Source organism: Pleurodeles waltl, chromosome 4_1 (genome assembly GCF_031143425.1).
Source record: "Pleurodeles waltl isolate 20211129_DDA chromosome 4_1, aPleWal1.hap1.20221129, whole genome shotgun sequence".
Lineage (NCBI taxonomy): Eukaryota > Metazoa > Chordata > Amphibia > Caudata > Salamandridae > Pleurodeles > Pleurodeles waltl.
The window spans coordinates 358456646-358474977 of NC_090442.1; the positions used below are offsets into that span (position 1 = coordinate 358456646).

General features: G+C 43.1%; 1 protein-coding gene across 3 annotated transcripts in view; it reads left to right on the forward strand.

Annotated features, from left to right (window-relative positions):
- Window positions 1-18332, forward strand: part of AEBP2 (AE binding protein 2) — a 213341-nt gene that overhangs the window by 127328 nt on the left and 67681 nt on the right. For all 3 annotated transcript variants that reach the window (XM_069228516.1, XM_069228517.1, XM_069228515.1), the window contains exon 7: window positions 1196-1263. In XM_069228516.1, the coding sequence (XP_069084617.1) occupies window positions 1196-1263 (68 nt within the window). The remainder of the gene's footprint in view (window positions 1-1195; window positions 1264-18332) is intronic.

Genomic DNA, 18332 nt, shown 5'->3' on the forward strand with positions numbered 1-18332 from the left:
GCTCGACTACTGCCTAGCGAGATCGCGCTGCCTACCAAATAAAGAGAAAAAGTAGTCCAGAAACCATACGGAAAACATGGAGCCTTGTATGTTTTCAGTAGTTGGCCTGTGCGCTCGAGGAGGGCTAAACACCGAAATAGGCATTACATATGCATGCCTTTCACTAATGAAATGAAGCAAATTGTAAAAGGCAAGCCCACAAACCAACCAAAGTGATGGGCCTGACATGGGCATGGTTACAAGCCCATAGAGAGATCACAACAGGGACAGAGCGCTTTGCGCTCGACCCTGAAAATGCCCAATATTTATTTGACACTAGACCAAAGCGACAAAAATCCAACATACACAAGTAAAGATACGGATTTTCAAAGATTAAATCTTAGTATAATGCATAGAAACACCATAGCTCTAACTGGGCTATCACATTATCTTGACCGAGTTGTTTCCAACAGTCCGATGCCACTTGCAAGGGAGTGTGGGCTAGTCACGGAGGCACCTGGACCCCAGGTACAGTTCTGTGGAAAAGGATGAGGAAACAGACATTGCGCGATGTTTGGGAGGTGAGGTGTTGCTGTAGGCGGTGCAACATCAGTTCCTCACTGCTACGGGTGAGGTGAGGCTCTGTTTCTTATTGCTAGGCACGGGAGGTGTGACATTGGTTCCTTATGGTTGTAGGGGAGGTGCCCTTGTGCCCTTCTTCCCCTGTGTGCTCTTCCTTCTGCCCACTCTCCTATTTCCCTTTGCTCTCTTCCTTTCCTCTACTTTCCACCCTAATGTGTGTGCCTCCTGCTACTTGCACCATCCCCTGCCTGCTGTTTGTTCCTTCTCTAGCATCTTCTTCTCCTTTGAGGCCCTTGTCCTCCACCACAAAAAAACACTTCCTTGTCATCCAAGGACTTAAGTACAACCCTGACCAGGTTTCTTTTTTTCCATGAATTAAAGGCAGACTATACTGAAAACTCTCTCACTTTCACTACAGGCCTCTTTATGTATCACCAAAACGTTTCGCTGTCAAACGAGAATGTTGGTGCACAACCGTTGATTACCCTTGTAATAAAGATGTATTGGCTACTTAAAAAGCTTCTTAACGTGATCCTGGTAGCAGATGGCAGTGTTGCATCTCACCGCCGATTTGTATTAGGAATACAGATTATTTCCATAATTCGATTTTCTAGTATTTCTCTCATTTCTTTAGGTAATGGCAAAAAGGAAAGAAGACACTGGAAAGGTCAAACTTCTTCTTCATTGGACTCCAGAAGACATGTAAGTATTGAATTTTGGAATCACAGAATTGCTGTTCTTGAGGTTCGCCGTTGGAAGAGGAATGTTCTGCCACAGTTTTTAATATCCACCTGCAACAATATTGACTGCAGAATGTGAACTACCACTATGTTGTCAAGGTATGTTTTAGAAGGACTGTATAGATTCTTAAGTCCATGTCTGTGTACCGTGTATAGTTTTGAAGGTACTTATATGTGGAGTTGAGAATAAATCTAAACAAATATTTATTTACTTGAATGGTTGTATACATGTTCAGGTGACATGCATATTGCTTTAATGTGCGATTGTTGAAATGGACACAAATGATTGCATTGATTGGTATTTCCTTTTATAAGGAATGCTAACACATACGGACACAAAAGGATGTTTGAAAATAATATTTTAAAACTATCTCTGCATAGTACAGACGTTTTGCAAAGCAAAAAAACAAATTATCAACAAAAAATGAAAATAAAAATGCAAGATTACACTGCCAGGAAACGCTCACTTAAGCACTGCATGGTAGAAACCGTGAAGAATGAAATGTAAGACCCCTGAAGTGCTTGCGCAGTACTCTTGCTCAGTGCCTGTGAAGTGGGCCTAGAGCAAGAAAGGATGGGTTAAGTATACACAAGCACCAAGACTCCTGCATAGTTCTCCTTGTGCTTGTTCCAAGGGTTTTAAATTGCACAGACTCTCCACAGATGTTGTAGCTTGTTAGGCACATTTTGTGGTAGGAAAACTTAAAATTTACTACAAACCGTGTCTTTCACCGAAATGCTGCTTGGTATTCTGTATGTGACCTGGTGCTGAGTTGTGGGCGCTGAGTTGTGCCAGGCAAGCTGTCCAGCAGCTATTTCCCAGCAGCTATTTCCCAGCAGGCTGCGTCCATTACCTTAATGAATAGAACCAGCATTTCGAGCGAGCTTGAAACAGGAGTGTTTGGTGCCAGAGAGAGCACAGGTATCGTAAATGTTCAGCGGGGATTGGGTTTGCACAGTGTACTCTGTCGCTGGACACCCAGAAGACAGGCTATCAGAGGTAAAGGGAGAGAGAATGTTGTGGGGGGAAAAAGAGACTAGGCACTGGAGAGCAGATGCTCTGGGTGCACAGGAAACTGGATATTGCAGGCAAGGAGAGATAGGAGATTGGATGCCAGGGTGTTGGCACAGAAGATCGGGTGCTGTGCAAGATCACAGGAGTCAGGGCACCATGGTGTGAGAGGGTGTGAGATGCAGTTGGGCCCACAGGAGCCTGGGAACGATACCAGAATAGAACCATTCTGCAATACGGGGTACTATAGAGGGACTCTCAAGAAGATTAAGTCAAGGTGTTCTCATACTTAATTAGTCTTTGTTTGCAGCTGTCTTTATCTACCAGCTAGGCTGGCTTATGGCATTTGTGATGGCACTTAAGGTAGTCAGGTTGTTGGGTGCTTTGGAAAGGGACGTGCATTAGGATATTCACACTGGCATCACATCTCTCTGCCTGCTGATCTAGTTGCAGGCTGTTACTAAATAGTTGATTTTGGAATTTTTGTTTTTGCTGCATGCTGGATGGTCTGATTGTTCTTCTGAAGGGAATGTTTAATACAGGAATTTAGTATATTCATTGGTAATTTACATTGGATAAAAGCAGGCTTGATTAGTTTTTTTTAGTGCATCTGATAAGTGCATCCTTCTGTTGTTTTTTCTTGTTATAGTCACTCTTCCAGAGGATAGCTGCTTTTTCATGTCTTTTTAAAATATCATACTTGGTAGATTAGTTTTTTTCTGGTTCCATCTTCTCAGCTCTTCTGCATCTAAAATTGGGTCTTTTCCTATTACAAATATGAAGTTGCCTGTCAATTTTTTAGGCCGTGTGCAAACGCTTTTCGACCCGTTGTAAGCATTCTATGGGCTTTTAACCACGTCCATCTCACGCCCATCATTTTCACTCGTTCATAGGCTTGCCTTTAAAAAATCCCTTTATGTCATTGGTAAATGCTTTACGTTTTTCCTGTCTTGGGCCAGTTTTGGTACCACCTTGCAGACTGACCCTAATACATGGATTATTGTACAATTGCTGATATTTATCAGCGTGGGTGAACTATTTTTTTTCTCTTGTCTCTCCCCTTCATGCTCCATGGCGGTCTTGGCGCTCACAGCATGAACTCCATCAGTGAGATTGAAGCACTGGTCACATTGTTCACACTGTTACCTAATCAGAGTAATTTCTTTTGGCTCTCCCCTTCATGCTCTATAACTTTCACAAAAACACTTGTAATTGATAAAACACAGAAATCCTCAAAGCTGCTCTCCAGACACAGCGGGAGAGCCGATACTACAATATTCACTGCACTTGGGAAATTCACCCCATAGTGCTTTGCAGGCATTAATTTTAGAAAACATTTTTGCTCATAACTCAGCCTGCGGTGGTCCTAGGACAAAGGGACCACCACCAAAGCTTTACCGCATTCTCTTTCTGTCTATATCATCTCTGGGTCACCACACTGTTTTGGTGGGGACACCAAAATAACTCCTCCCACCATTCAGTGTCTGTTAAAACTCTCTCATGGCTGGAACATTTGTTTTTCAGCTAAGAGTAGTTTGTGTTATAAGGGCCTTGTTTAAAAAATATTAGTAGGCCTTACTAGCCCTTTAATTATATGCAGGGCCACTGGCATTATGTGAAAGAAAGGACCAAAATAAGCGGCAGGGTTGATCAGTTAATGTGGTAAAAGAAGTCCAGTTAAAGATTTACAATGTCAATAACTCCAACTCAAGTAAATGCAAGACCTATTGCATTGCAAATGCTTGTTGTTTTGGCTTTCCTACATGGACTTAATGTGGATTATGCAATACATGGAGTGTAATTGTTAGCTCTGCAAACATTTGAGTTATTGACATAATGATGTAGCAGTGAATTAATTATGTTTTAATACATAGCCCTTGAGCCGATAGGGGTTACTCTTGTATACTTAATTTCCTACAACTGTACTACTTTCTAACTCTTGAAGCACACCACACCCATCCTAGGGTGAAGGGATTCAAGATATCCTTTATGGCAGGTCGAATATTTGTGAAGCCCATACATGTTTGACATCGTCGCTAAAGCAATTTTTCCTGCCACAAATGGGGATCAGACTACACCTTGTCTCACATTCCCAGAAAACAATCAGTATGTACACGCAGTCTGATTCTTTTGGTTTGTTTTGTAGTGCTCCAGCCTTTTCCTTTGCCATGTTTAAATCCAATTTTTGAGACTTCCAAGTTTTATTTTGAAGCCCAACTCTTTTCTGAAAACCTCCAACTTATCTCAGGAATTACATGGGCTCCCTTATAGTCAGAAGAATATCACCCTACGTTCCTTACCTCCTAAAGTAACATTTGCTCATTATCCCTTTCACATATGAGCTCCACAGACTTAACCAAGTGCACTCTGGTGCCTAACCTCCAGTCTAGAGGCACCCGTGCATGTTCCGAGGACTCACCATGACCCAGTCTGATGGATCAAGGGCTTCGCTTCGAGGGCCCAAACTCTTTTCTGTGCATTTGCTCCTCGCTGCACAAGGTGATCAAGTTTACACCAAAAGGGCACTGGCATCTCTCTCCCCATCACTGATTCCTCCCAGCTGGGCACACAAATACTTTATGATCAGCTCCCTCCACCTCTCCAGTGTTGCTTCTGACCCCTGATGCCACTTCCCATTTCATGAGCACCCCAGCGCCTGAAAACACTGCCAATAGGCCATTTAGTCCACATACATTCCAAGCTTGAATCTGGATTATTTCCTCCCCAACATCAACTTGCATTAAGTTTATACCCAACAGTATGAAACCTCTCCTCAACCATGGCTTCCAGATCAAACGGTTCTATCCCTATATCTGCAGTTTAAATAAATCAAAACTAAGTCACAAAAGAATGGGCCATGTCCCCTTTGTCACCTTCCCATCAAGATCTTGTAACTGTCCTATTGATTTATCATCCTTTTCCTTCCTGCTAAACAATTTCGAACAGTCTTTTATGAGTAACTAATGTGCTCTTACCTCAGTATGCATTTTGCTCTGAGGCCTTTTCAGAGCTCACGTAGATGACGACTCGCTTGGTGATCGGTATCTGTCCTGCTCACCTTCATTGTTTTCAACACTCTCCATGTTGGAGAGTAAGCTGACACGCCTCTTGCCAGATTGTTCATATTTCTAAACCTACCGACCATATACCTGGGATTGAAAAAAAATAATCTGTCCTTGAAAATCAGTCATGAGCCTGATCAATCAGTATGGTGTATCAGTGTGCCTTTCTTCACACATCCACCAACCCCATTGCTAAGGTAATATAAGTTGTGCATAGCCTAGTTCCCCATACTGGTAATCTCCAAAATCACACCCAGGTGTAGATGACCCACACACTCCCATAGTATTCGCACAACACAGACCCAATCTTGTGCCCATCCCACTAACTACTACACACCCTTAAACTACAGAAACACATTCCAACTCCTGCTTATCAGCGTTTGCTCTGCAGTACTCGATATATCAGACATTGCAGACCTCATCACCTAATACAAGTTGAGCTCCCTCTTCATTACAATTTTTTTTTTAATACCCACATCTTTGCTTATCCTGGTCTTATTTTTTCCCAAAGGTTACAGCATCCATCATGTGAACAGCACATATTAGAATGGAGGAGGCCTTGCTGTCATCCATAACTCCTATTGGTCCTGCACCCTAGGCAGGCAAATAAGATTAAACCCCATGGAACTGCTGATTTTCCATTTCCCACTCTGTGCAACTCAGGCTACCACCTTCCATCTCATCTTCCAGCCTCCCAGGCGGAAGGTAGAACATGGACTTTATTGCTGAATTCTCCTATCTCACTCCTATGACCCTCGCCTCTTGATATTGCTGGACCTCTTAGCTGCCTTTCCCACAGTCAAACATCCCACCCTCATACTCAGCCTGGAGTCTCAAAGTATTCACTGGCATTTTCCTTCACAGGTTCTCCTCCTACCTTTACAGCAGGCAACAGTTTGTTCACTAGGGCACGTTCAGGTCTCAAAACAACCACCTCACCTGTGGAGCCCCTAGGGCTCCGTACTGTCTCTTGCCATCTTTAACCTGTATATTGAGTCGTTTGGTGCTCTAGTCACAGGTTACAGCATCACAATTCCCCAAAATGCTGATGATATACAACTCTACTTGAAAGTCTTCTCTGCTTCAGGTATCCAACACCTTCAACTCTGCTTGGAAGTCATCCAGACTTGGTTGTCCCGCACCTACCTGAACCAAGACAGAATTCCTGATCGTTGCCAAGAACAATAAAAAAGATACAGTACAAATCTTGCTCAATGACGACCGTTTCAAGCCCCAGCTTCCACCCAGTGTTTAGTTACTTGGATTCATCCTAAACACCAATCTCGCACTCAGGGAACACACACCCAAGAAACAGATAACTTTGTACCAGCTCTGTCTTCTAGAAGAAGACAAACCGCTTCTTCCAGAAAGCAGCTACAGAACTGCTGTTAAAGCCTTCGTACTCTTGCATTGGTTGCTGGTAATACCCTTCTCCATGGCTTGACAGGCCACCATAATGGCACCCCTTAGGAGTATTCTAGATGCTTAAGGACTTTTAATCCAGCACCTGAAGAAATAGGATTACTTCAGCCACATCTTAATTTGACCCCATAGGCTCCCCTTGCCAGCGCACATCATCTCCAAACAGCTGCATCATTTACTAAGGCTATCACATCCAGCACCCCCACTTACCTTACAGACAAGCTCATCATCTCTAGTGGATCTCTGCACACCTACAGCCAGGAAACCATCAGCCTGCATAAGTGTAAAAAAGAGAAGAAGAAAGTATGCAGTCATTTTACATCTCTGCACCTAGGATCTGGAGCTGCATCCCTGCATCAATCAGGACCCCCCCAACACTGCACCAGTTTAGAAATTTGTTGAAAACTCCCCTTCAACGAACACAACATCAGAATGCATTAACAAACAGCAGCTCAGCTTTCTCTTCACCAAATTGTTCATTTTATGCCTATCTTTGACCATGTACAGAGCTTGGCTGCCTTTTGGCTGGGTTTGTGCTATAGAAATACCATATTGATACATACATACACCTTCTATTCTCCATCCTTTCCTGTTCCTCGTTCATCACCAAATTGAAATCCCTACCAAATATAATCTTAACACAAGGTAAGTAATTCTCTACAGAATAGCTATTTGCAGTCTGAGGGGAGGTGTCCATGGGGAGTGGGAGGGTCAGGTGGGGGTGGGGAGGAATATGGTAATTCAGTGGCACTACCATGACTCAGTCCCCTCCCCAAACACCAGATATGGTAGCATAACATCTCAGAGAATATATGTATATTTCTCTATAGTATCGCTTTTTGAACTACACCTGTAGTGCTGTTTGAAAACCATGCTTGAGCAAAACCTTGGCATCTCGTACCACGGAGTTATGTTTCTTGCAACTGAATTGTGTACAAAACTGTGTTTCTCTTTATTTTGTCAATGTCATTTTCACTGTCACCCATGGTTCAGGAGCCCTGGAGTCATATAATCTTTGATTAGCCTCGTAACCGTCTCCTTCTCCTCCTGCAAGAAAATAAACGCCAGTTACTCCCCACACACATCATGATGCAACAGGCCTACAAATGACTACTTGACACAGTGCAGTGTTGCAAATAAACTATCAAAGTTTGGCTTGGGCTCTAAGTGAAGTTTTGCAGGATGTTCATGAGGCTCCTACAGTGGGACATCATGACATGAATAAACATCCTCAAATTATTTGAGTGGTAGAAGTGAGACACTTGCTATTGCAGATGTTTAGAGTGCTGCTGTTGGCCACCAGCTGCATCGCAGACCCACATTGTTTGGCAGGACAAACACTGTGGCATTCCTCAGGCCTATAAAATCACATGGAGGGCTCCTTCAGGCGCTGAAATGGAGGACGAGGCTGTGGGCAAAAAGGGGCTCACTGCCTTTTTGAAGGGGTGCCTCTGTCTCTTGAAATGCTTGCTAACTTAACTGACTGGAGCCATCTCCCTTGAATGCTTAATTTGTGTGGCAGAAAAAGTAAGGCATTGCTTCAAAATGCTGGCTAATGTTGGTTGTTGATTTGCCTTTCAGTTAAGCTTAGCTCCTCATTGGTATTCTAGCCATGAGACAATAAATACAGGGCATTTTAGGGCATCTGCATTTACTCAGCCACTGGTGCAATTTTTAGAGGGTAAAAAATGATGTCTGCATCTCAGCCTTACTGGTTGTGGTCTTTAATTTTGAGAATGAGGAAAGGAATGGAGTACGTGGCTGTAGGAAAATGCCACTGATGGCATGGTCACCTCCCACTTTTTGCCTAGGGTGAATGCCAGCTTTGATTGGAAATGTGCTGGGACCCTGCTAACCAGGCCCCAGCACCAGTGTTCTTTCCCTAAAACTGTACCTTTGTTTCCCCAATTGGCACAGCCCTGGCACACAGTTAAGTCCTTCGTAAAAGGTTCCCCTGGTGCCAGGGGCCCTGTGGCCGGGGAAGGTCCCTAAGGGCTGCAGCATGTATTATGTCACCCTCAGGGACCCCTCACTCAGTACATGCACACTGCTTTGCAGCTTGTGTGTGCTAGTGGGGAGAAAAGACAAGGTCGGCATGGCACTCCCCTCAGCTATCCCCACAAACCACTACCTGTGGCATAGGTAAGTCACCCCTCTAGCAGGCCTTACAGCCCTAAGGCAGGGTGCTCTATACCACAGGTGAGGGCATAGCTGCATGATTACTATGCCCCACCAGTGTCTTTGTCTATTCTTAGACATTGTAAGTGCAGGGTAGCCATACTGACTATATGGTCTGGGAGTCTGTCATTACGAGCTCCACAGCACCATAATGGCTACACTGAATACTGGGAAGTTTGGTATCAAACGTCTCAGCACAATAAACCCACACTGAGGCCAGTGTGGGATTTATTGAAAAATGCACACAGAGGGCATCTTAGGGATGCCCCTTGTATGTTAGCCCAACTGCTAGTGCAAGGCTGACTGGTCTATGCCAGCCTGCCACTTCCAGACGAGTTTCTGACCACATAAGGTGAGTGAGATGCTGCACATTGGAGGAGGAGCTAGTGAATGAGCAGCGAGTTGGGTTGGAGATGCCGCGGAGAGACGCTTCTGCAACTCGCTGCTCCGCACGGGGTGGGGGATTTAGGTGTATAGGCGGCTTGAGGCGAACTGAAGTGGTTGGAGGCATGGACTGAAGCAGTGTGGCTCCCTGGATTGCCCCGGTTGCCGCTGCCACCTGTTGCGATGAAGAAGACCAGCAGCTCCAAAACAACGTATATGAACCCGTCCACCTTTAACCCACCTGACTGCTTACTTTGAGCTAACGCGTCTCGCAGCCCAAGCCACACACCTACTTGCTACTCGGATGCGTCCTAGTATGGACTAGGTTTTCTGGCAGAGGGCACCTACATTTTAGGGTGCAGAGGAGCCGCACCAGGATCACCATCTGGAGCCGGGTCTCCTCAGCAGCAGCAGGGGAGCACTTAGTAGCTGCAGCACCCTAAGATGGGCTGCGAGTCAACTGTATCTTCTCAAAAAATACCAGGAGTCAGCTGTTAAGTGGTCCTGACAAAGCAGGGTGGCTGCCTATGGATCCACACAGGGTTGAACCCCGCCATACGGAAGCGGCCCCACTAGGTTGAGGTGTGACTTGTGTGTCCCCCTTCCCTCATGCCCCCCGCATCAACATCCCCAGCGCTTTTCACCCTTAACACTGACTCATAGAGCCCCAAAACTAAAACAAAACTTACAAGGGACAGCTCAACATGTCCACATTCACAATATAAAATTCACCTAAATCAGCTGACAGTGCGTTGGTAGGCCAAAGCCCAGCTGCCACCCGCAAGTTAGACTACGCGTGTTTGTGCCCCTAACATGTTGAGAACTCCACTAACTGCCATAGTGCAGTTTGATGTAAGCACTCTCTCTTGTGACTGGGATGTGGTTGGTGGAAAATGAGGTCCCTGGAACGAAGGACATGCGATCAGGAAAGACAAGGGTGGCACTGATAAACACGAGACGCAAACAAAGGTGCACATGACACACTTGAGCCTGCCTGGCAAATGGCTTGGCAGTCTCAGCAGGGCGATGGACTTCTGTCTCTAAGACTTGTTGCATAGCAGCCAGAACAACTGATAAGCACCTTAAGTGATTTCAGCTTTCTAAAAACCCAAGTGGACGCATTGTTCTTGCATAACAAGGATGCAATAGGCCTACAAACTCCCTTATAGCTGCACCCCTTTGCTATGACTGCTCAAAAATCAACAGGTGCTCAAGATGACCTGCAGTCACAGAAGTCAACAGAGGAAAAGAAAAGGGCACCATTCTAATGGGAGGAATGGGGAATAAAAACCAAGAAAGCAAGAGACAAGCGGCTAACCCTTACAACAGATAATCTTACTTCGGTGGTTACAGCAGTGGAACCTCCTTGGTGTGGCAAACTCTATGGAAATGTTCTTATTTGGTAGCACTGCTACAAAAATACATAATGCCACACCAGCCCACGTCAGTCACCTGAAAGAACGGAAAAGGTTTTCTAATCATTGCTGAGGTTCATCTCACCCGACACAATCCGCACCAGCTGTAGAGCCCCTTAACTCTATTCATTTATTCATTCAAGCTTAGGTCATCATTGGTATTCTAGCAACGAGACAAATGTAGGGCGGTTTAGGTCTTCTTTGTTTACTGAGCCATTGGTGCAGTTTTGATGTGTGCACAAAAGTTTGCATTTCTGCTTTATTTCCGATAGACAGTTTGCAGAGGTATGTGGAATCTATGAGTAAACCAGACATTTTAATGACCAGCTGTCTCACCATTGCTTGTTATGTATGCCAGGTGTGGGATTAATTGACTAGGTTCAGTGACTCCTCCCTAAATACCATGATGGAGATTTCAGATCTTGTAGCAGGTTATAGTGTGGCATTGGAGGTGCTTCTGTTTTTTTTTTTTTTTTTTAATTTGTCAAGCTAATAAGACTGCTAGAGCAAGACTTTGGCCATACTAGTCATGCACTAAGTATGAATAAATTCTGCCATACTCGCACCAGGTGTGAAGGTGTTTCTGCTTTAGATAATGTTGCTTTTGAAGTCATTCTTACCCGAAGCATATCCTCTTTCCCTACAGACTAATGGAGTAGCTCCCCAGTGTGAGGGCTGATAAGAGGTTAAAAGAGAAGCCAGTATGGAAACTAATAGGGATTTGGCTTTGTTTACTCAGCACATCCCCGTATTTACCATGTATCTGTCTCCGTTATTTCCTGCTCGTGCATTGTCTCGCCACCCTTTTGCCTCTTCTATTTCCAGGGACTTAACCCTGCTGTTGGCTTGCTTGAGCCCATTCTTGCACTTCTGTTTATTGGTCAGTGCATTTGAAGAATTGTTTATAGGTCCTAGTTGTCATATAAGTGTTTGGCGCCTTCCCACCTTAAGCAGACATGCCTCATTATTGAATCTTTTTGGATAGGATTCAGTTCAGCTGGTTGTATCAATGTCACTTGTGACTTGCAGTACCTGCCAGACTTTGTCCCATAGCAAAATAAATTAAGTTGTATTTTGTAGTAATCAAGCTGCACTCCGCAATATTGATTTGAGGCCTTTATTAATCAAGCTAGTGACTCCTCAGATGTGGTGCTCCCTTCGCCAGTCAGCAAGCAACTGCTCGCGAATGGAAAACCACACAAATCACAATATGCTTGGAACACACCACGGCAGGTGGGAGATCTTTCTCCTTCCTGGCGGCCAAGACCTGGAACTCCCTCCCCACCAGCCTCAGGACCACCCAGGACCACTCCGCTTTCCGGAGACTCCTAAAGACCTGGCTGTTCGAGCAGCGATAACCCCCCTTTTTCCCCTAGCGCCTTGAGACCCGCACGGGTGAGTAGCGCGCTTTAGAAATGTTAATGATTTGAACACTTGGAATGCCTCTGAGTCATAGCATTTGCGGGTGAATCATGTAATTACATTACAACATATTTCCACATCGCTTTTCGTGTTGGGCGTTTGCGATTATGCTTGTAGTGTTAATAGCAAACTACAGGCACCAGAATACATCTCGCTCTTGCTTAGATAGCTCGTACTAGTTGTCACAGAAGCAGTAGGGCAAATGAATAGCTTTGCTGATCAACTTTGTGGTAATAAGCTGCAGCTAGCAGCGTTTAACTGAGTAGCATAACTCATGTTAATTTTCGGCTTCTGCTTTCTTGAGGCACCCGTTGGAATGCCTCATAGTATTATTGGCATCACCCTCATGTTATTGGTGGCTCTAGAATGTTACAACCAGGACCCATTAACACCACCTGAATGTTAATTGTGTAACCATTGCGGTGCGCTCTCATTTTTAGCTGTCTTGTGCGTGTAAGGGGACTTTAGTCACTATCACACTTCTTCATAAAGCCCCTTATTGTTGCGGGGCTCCCATCAGCTTGCTGCTTGTGTTGTGTGGTTAAAGCATACAATTTTGGTGCAAGTCCTGCGTTACCGGTATGTTTAGGACATTGTAAGTTTTCATCTCCTAAGCTTCACCTGGGCTCTGTGCATGATTAAAGTTTGTACGGCTGTGTCTGTGCTGCGTGAGTGACACGAGTTTGAGGAACCCACTGCACATGTTGAACCTTTTTACGTAAGGGGAAAAAGGCCCTTATGCTGATGATAGATCGGCAAGGTGTCCTTGGAACACTACTGTCTCTGTTTTGTATCTAATTGAAGTTCACAGTGGTGTTGGCTGCTTTGTACATACCCTCCTTTTTTTTTTTAAAGTTCAGAAAGATATTTTATTCTTCTATATTTAAAACGCAAAAAGAAAACAAGAAGAAAAGAGCATAGGTGGATAGTGTTACAGAATTACATACATAATTGGCTTGTCTTAAACCACTATATAATTATAAATAGTGAGAACAAGGTACTGTAAACATACATGGGCAACGCTTTATATGTTGAATAATTAAGTGCAAGGAAGCAGTAACTTAGAAAGGAGTAAGAAAAATAAGAGAATAAGTGAAAAATAGGGTAAGATGTAGATCTATATCGCAATGAGGAGTAGATAGTTTGAGTTGAATGGGTTGAGGTTTGAGCCCTCGGTGTTCGGACTACAGCCCAAAGTAGAAGTTGTTCATGGAGGTTTGTTGGAAGCAAAAAAGTAATCAAAGGTGTCCCATATAGTATGAGAGTGAGTTTTCCATGGAGAGTGTTGAAAAGCAGTATTGTCCGCACCACGTATTTGAGTTATCAATTTTAGCCAAGATTTAAAGCTGGTTTTGTGTGTAGCTTTCCAATTTGCGGTAACAGACTTGATAGCTGCAGTAAGGATAAGGTCAAGAAAGAGGCGATCGGATTCCGACTTGATATTGGCATCTAGGAAGCCAGTAATTATGTATGAGAAATTGTTTCTCGGTTTAATATGGAACAGTTTGGAGATAAAAAGGAAGACTTCAGACCAAAAGTTTTGGACTTGTGTACAGGAAAAGAGCAGGTGAGGGAGGTTTCCAATCTCTTCCTGACAATTCCAACAAAAGGGAGTATCTGCTGTGTGTAGGCGAGAAGGTGTCCATAAAATATTATGTAATGTCCAGAATTTGGTTTGTGATAGAATCGTGGTGACTTTGTGTAAGGTCACTGATCTCCACATTTTTGTCCATTCTGAGTCTATAATCCCTGAGTCAGATTGATTATTCCAGAAATCTAAGGTCTTCCTCAGAAAATTGGTATTTGATGGTTGAAGGAAATGGTATATTCTAGAAACCTGGTAGCTATACTTGGATAATTTCAAGAGTAATGAGAGGATTGAAGGGTCCTCGTAGAGAGTGAGAGTGTTTGATAGTGCTACTTTAAGTTTAAGGAAGTTATAGAAGTCCTTCTCTTCAATGAGGTATATATTTCGTAAATTCGCAAAGGTAAAAGGATTAGAGAGTGTACCCAGTTGTTTGGGGTAGTAAATGCCCTTGTTTATCCATGATTGCTAATGAAGAGTCTGGCCTTCGTACTTGATATTTGGGTTGTACCAAGGGGAAGCAATATTAGAGGATTTCAGATTAACTTTTAGTTTCTTATTAATAGAAAGTAGTGCACGTTTAGTGTTTCTGAATATATATTTAGAGTATGGTATATTTTTCTCAGTTGAAGTGAGAAGGGTTTTCGGATCTAGGTTCCCCAACATTGCTTTTTCTACTTCATACCAAAGTGGAGTTTAGTTTGAGAGTGGTGAGAACCAGTAAGAGCCTTGTTTGTCAAGAAATGCTGATTGGTAATTTTTAAAGTTAGGTAGATTAAGGCCACCCAGAGATTTGGGGAGTCTTAGTTTGTGTAAGGCTATTATAGGTTTCTTACCGTGCCATATAAAGTTATTGATTATTTTATCTATTTTATGGTGGAAGTCATCAGTGAGATATAAGGGAAGCATACTTATTAAGTAGTTCACTATGGGGGTTATCATCATTTGTATTGTTTCGATACAACCCCACCAGGTGATAAACCTTGGAGACCAACCATCTAGCAACTGTTTGACTTTTTGAAGAGTGTTCATTATGAAGTAGGGTGTCAATTAAATCTGAGCCAAATTCTAAACCTAAGTATTTTATGTAATTTGGTTGCCAAATAAGTCCTGAATCCCCTAATAAAGTTTGGGGACCTAACAGGTTTAATGATTTCACTTCTGATTTATCTCTATTTAATTTGTAACCATATACATGGGAATATTGTGCAATTGTGTGCGTTAGAGCCTGAATGGATGAGTGAGGGTCATCGGAAAGGATTAAAATATCATCAGCGTAGGCTATCAATTTGATTATTTTATTTTGAAAGTCTATACCTGATATCTGTGGGTTATTGTTAATATGTGAGATTAGCGGATTGAGGGCTAACAGAAAAAGGGAGGATGAAAGTGGACACCATTGCTCATGCCTTTTTTTGAGGTTAAAAGACATAGATACCATGCCATTTATAGCGATAGCAGCCCTAGAGTTATTGTATAGTGCCATGATCATTTTTATAAAGACATTTCCAAGGTTAAAGTATTTAAGAGATTGTCCTAGGAATGTCCAAGAGACCTTGTCAAAAGCCTTCTCTGCATCTAAGGCTGTGGCCACTGTTGACATTGATAAGTTCTTGGCTCTCTCTTTTGCATGGCACGGAAGTCGTGAATTATCATTGGCCATCCTATTTTTTTAAGAATCCTACTTGTGAGTTGCTAATTAGCTGAGGTAGGTAGGGATTGAGTCTTTTGTCTAGAATTGTTGCATAAATTTTACAGTCAAGATTTATTAGCAAGATTGGTCTATAGTTCTTTGGTAATAAGAGATCTTTACCCTCCTTAGGAATAACAATAATATTTGCTTCAGTGGATGTGCCTGAAATTTCTCCAGAGGAGGCGTATGTGTTGAATAGTTTTAAGAGAGTGGGGTAAGGGGATTTTGTAAATGTTTTATAGAATTTGACCATCTGGTCCTGGAAAGCAGCCTGAACCACAATTCCCGAACAACGAAGTCATGGACAACGAAAGCGGAACAATGCTTTCTTTAACCATAACTTCCTTGTTAGGTGTCTTAACCACGCATGTGCTGAACCACGCACATCCGTGGTTAAAGCACAGAAGAAGGGAGCCGGCTGAGGGGGAGGACGTGATCAGCTAAGTTGGGCTGGGACTGGGGCTGTTTTAGGGGCGGGGTTGGGGATTTTTAGTTTTGTGGGGGGGTCGGGGTATTTAGTTTTAGGGGTGGGGGTCGGGATGGTTTAGGGGTGGGGGGTCAGGTGATTTTTAGTTTTATGGCGGATGTGGTGGGTCGGGGTATTTTTAGTTTTTGGGGGTGGTTTAGGGGTGGGGAGGTCGGGCATTTTTAGTTTTATGGGCAGGGGTGGGGGTATTTTTAGTTTTTGGAGCGTGGTGGGGGGGTTGGGGTATTTTTTGTTTTTTGCGGGGGTCGGGGTATTTTTAGGTTTTGGAGCGGGGACGGGTGGGTCGGGGTATTTTTAGTTTTAGAAGCAGGGTGGGGGGGGTCTGGGGTATTTTTACTTTTTGGGGGTAGTTTGGGTTTTAGGGACGGGGTGAGGTGGTTTCACGTTTTAGGGGCGGGGTGGGGGGGATTGGGGTGGTTTTAGGAGCGGGGTGGGGGGTCGTGGTAATTTTAGGGGTGGGGGTTTGGGTGTTTTTAGGTTTTAGGGGTGGGGTGGGAGGCCAGGGGGGTCGCATGCTGGAACCATGCATGCCGTTCACTAATGCCTTTACCAGGAATGCCATTATAACGAAAAATCGTTGTTAAGGCATTCGTGGTAACAACGCGGACGTTGTTCCGCGTTGTTCAGGCATGCGTTGTTCCGACATACATTTGCCCTATTGTCTTTTAGTGTGTTAATGGCTTCAGTGATTTCGTTTGCAGAGAATGGTTTGCCTAGTATCTTTTTATCATCCTCCAAGAGTTTTGGTAGGTTTCGCTTATGTAGGAATTTCATACATTGTTCGGGTGTAGTCTGTTTAACTTCAGAGTATAATTCCATATATAATTGTCTGAAAGTGTTATGATTTTTTTGAGGGTTGGTGTGGACGGAGTTTAGCTTATCTTTGATTGCAGGTATGTTCTTTTGATTTTGTTTAGGTTTTAAATATGATGCTAACATTTTCCCTGCTTTGTTGGAATCACATAATTTAAGGTCTTTAAATTTATTAAACCACATGGCTGCACATTCACTAGTATTCTATTGTATTCATATTTCCTTGCGGTGAGCTTACTGAGGGTCTGTTTATCTAGCGTTTTGATATGAGAGGCTTCTAAGAAGCCAGTTTCACGTTCCAGCTCCAAAAGAGCATTGTTTTTGGTTTTAATAATTCTAGTTTTCATCTCTATTAAAGTGCCTCTTAGGGTTGCTTTAAGAGCATCCCAGAAGGTTTGTATGTGGACATCCGGGTAGAATTATTTGTATAAAAGTCAGCAATAGCCCACTCAATTCTCCTTATATTCTCTTGGTCTTTTAAAATCTCGTTGTTCAAATGCCATCTGTTAGTACGGTTTCTGGTGTTGGATCCCGCTAGTATCGTGTTCATGCATGCGTGGTCCGAAATCAATATTGGTGAAATATTTGTTTGATCTATAAGGTGAGTATGGGAGCCCGTGACGAGGATATAATCTATTCTTGTGTAAGAATCGTAAGGATGAGAATAGAAGGTGTAATCTCTCATATCAGGGTGTTGGAGTCTCCTTGTGTCTTTAAGGTCATATTTAGAGCAAATATCTTTTAGGATTTTTTGTGCTTTAGGTGGGCGGTAATTACAGCTGGATTATCTATCGTGATATCTAGGGGAAGGTTGAAGTAGCCTGCAACTATTATGAGGTCATTATTTGGCAATTGAGCTAGTTTTCCTGAAATCGTAGTCCAGAAGCCGCAGTCTTCAGTATCCGGGCCATATATATTAACTACATGAATTCCGGTTTCACCATTCTTTAAGGTTTATATGACCCACCTACCTTCTGTATCTGTAATGTGGGACTCAGTATTCAAGGCTTTTCTGGAGCTCAATGTAATTACACCTTTTTTTTTTTTTTATGAATTGCTGCAGAACAGTGAATATCAACAATCCAATTGTTTTGTAGTTTGAGTGCTTCGGATTCAGTGATTCTTGTTTCTTGAAGGAGGATAATATCGCCTTTGGATTTGTATATGTGGTTCATTATTTTCTTGCATTTTATTGGATTGTTCATGCCCTTCACATTCCAGGATACAATATTGAAATTTTCTGTGCTATGAGAACTAGTCATCGTAATATGGGAAATGGTAAAGGTGTAAGTTATTATATATTGAAGAATCTCCTGTAGAAGGAGAGCGACTATGTTGAAGTGGAATCACCTTGATATGCAGCAGACGGATATATGTGAGTACAATATGTATGTGTCTGATTACAATGTTCCAATAATTGTTGTGTGTAGAGTGGACCGGGCTCATGCTATTTATGATTGTGTGGGGTGGATTCCTAAATGTTTTTGTATCAAACCTATAATGTTCAATAGTTAAATTCATATGAGGAGTAGAAGAAATAGGAGAAAGGAAAGGAAGA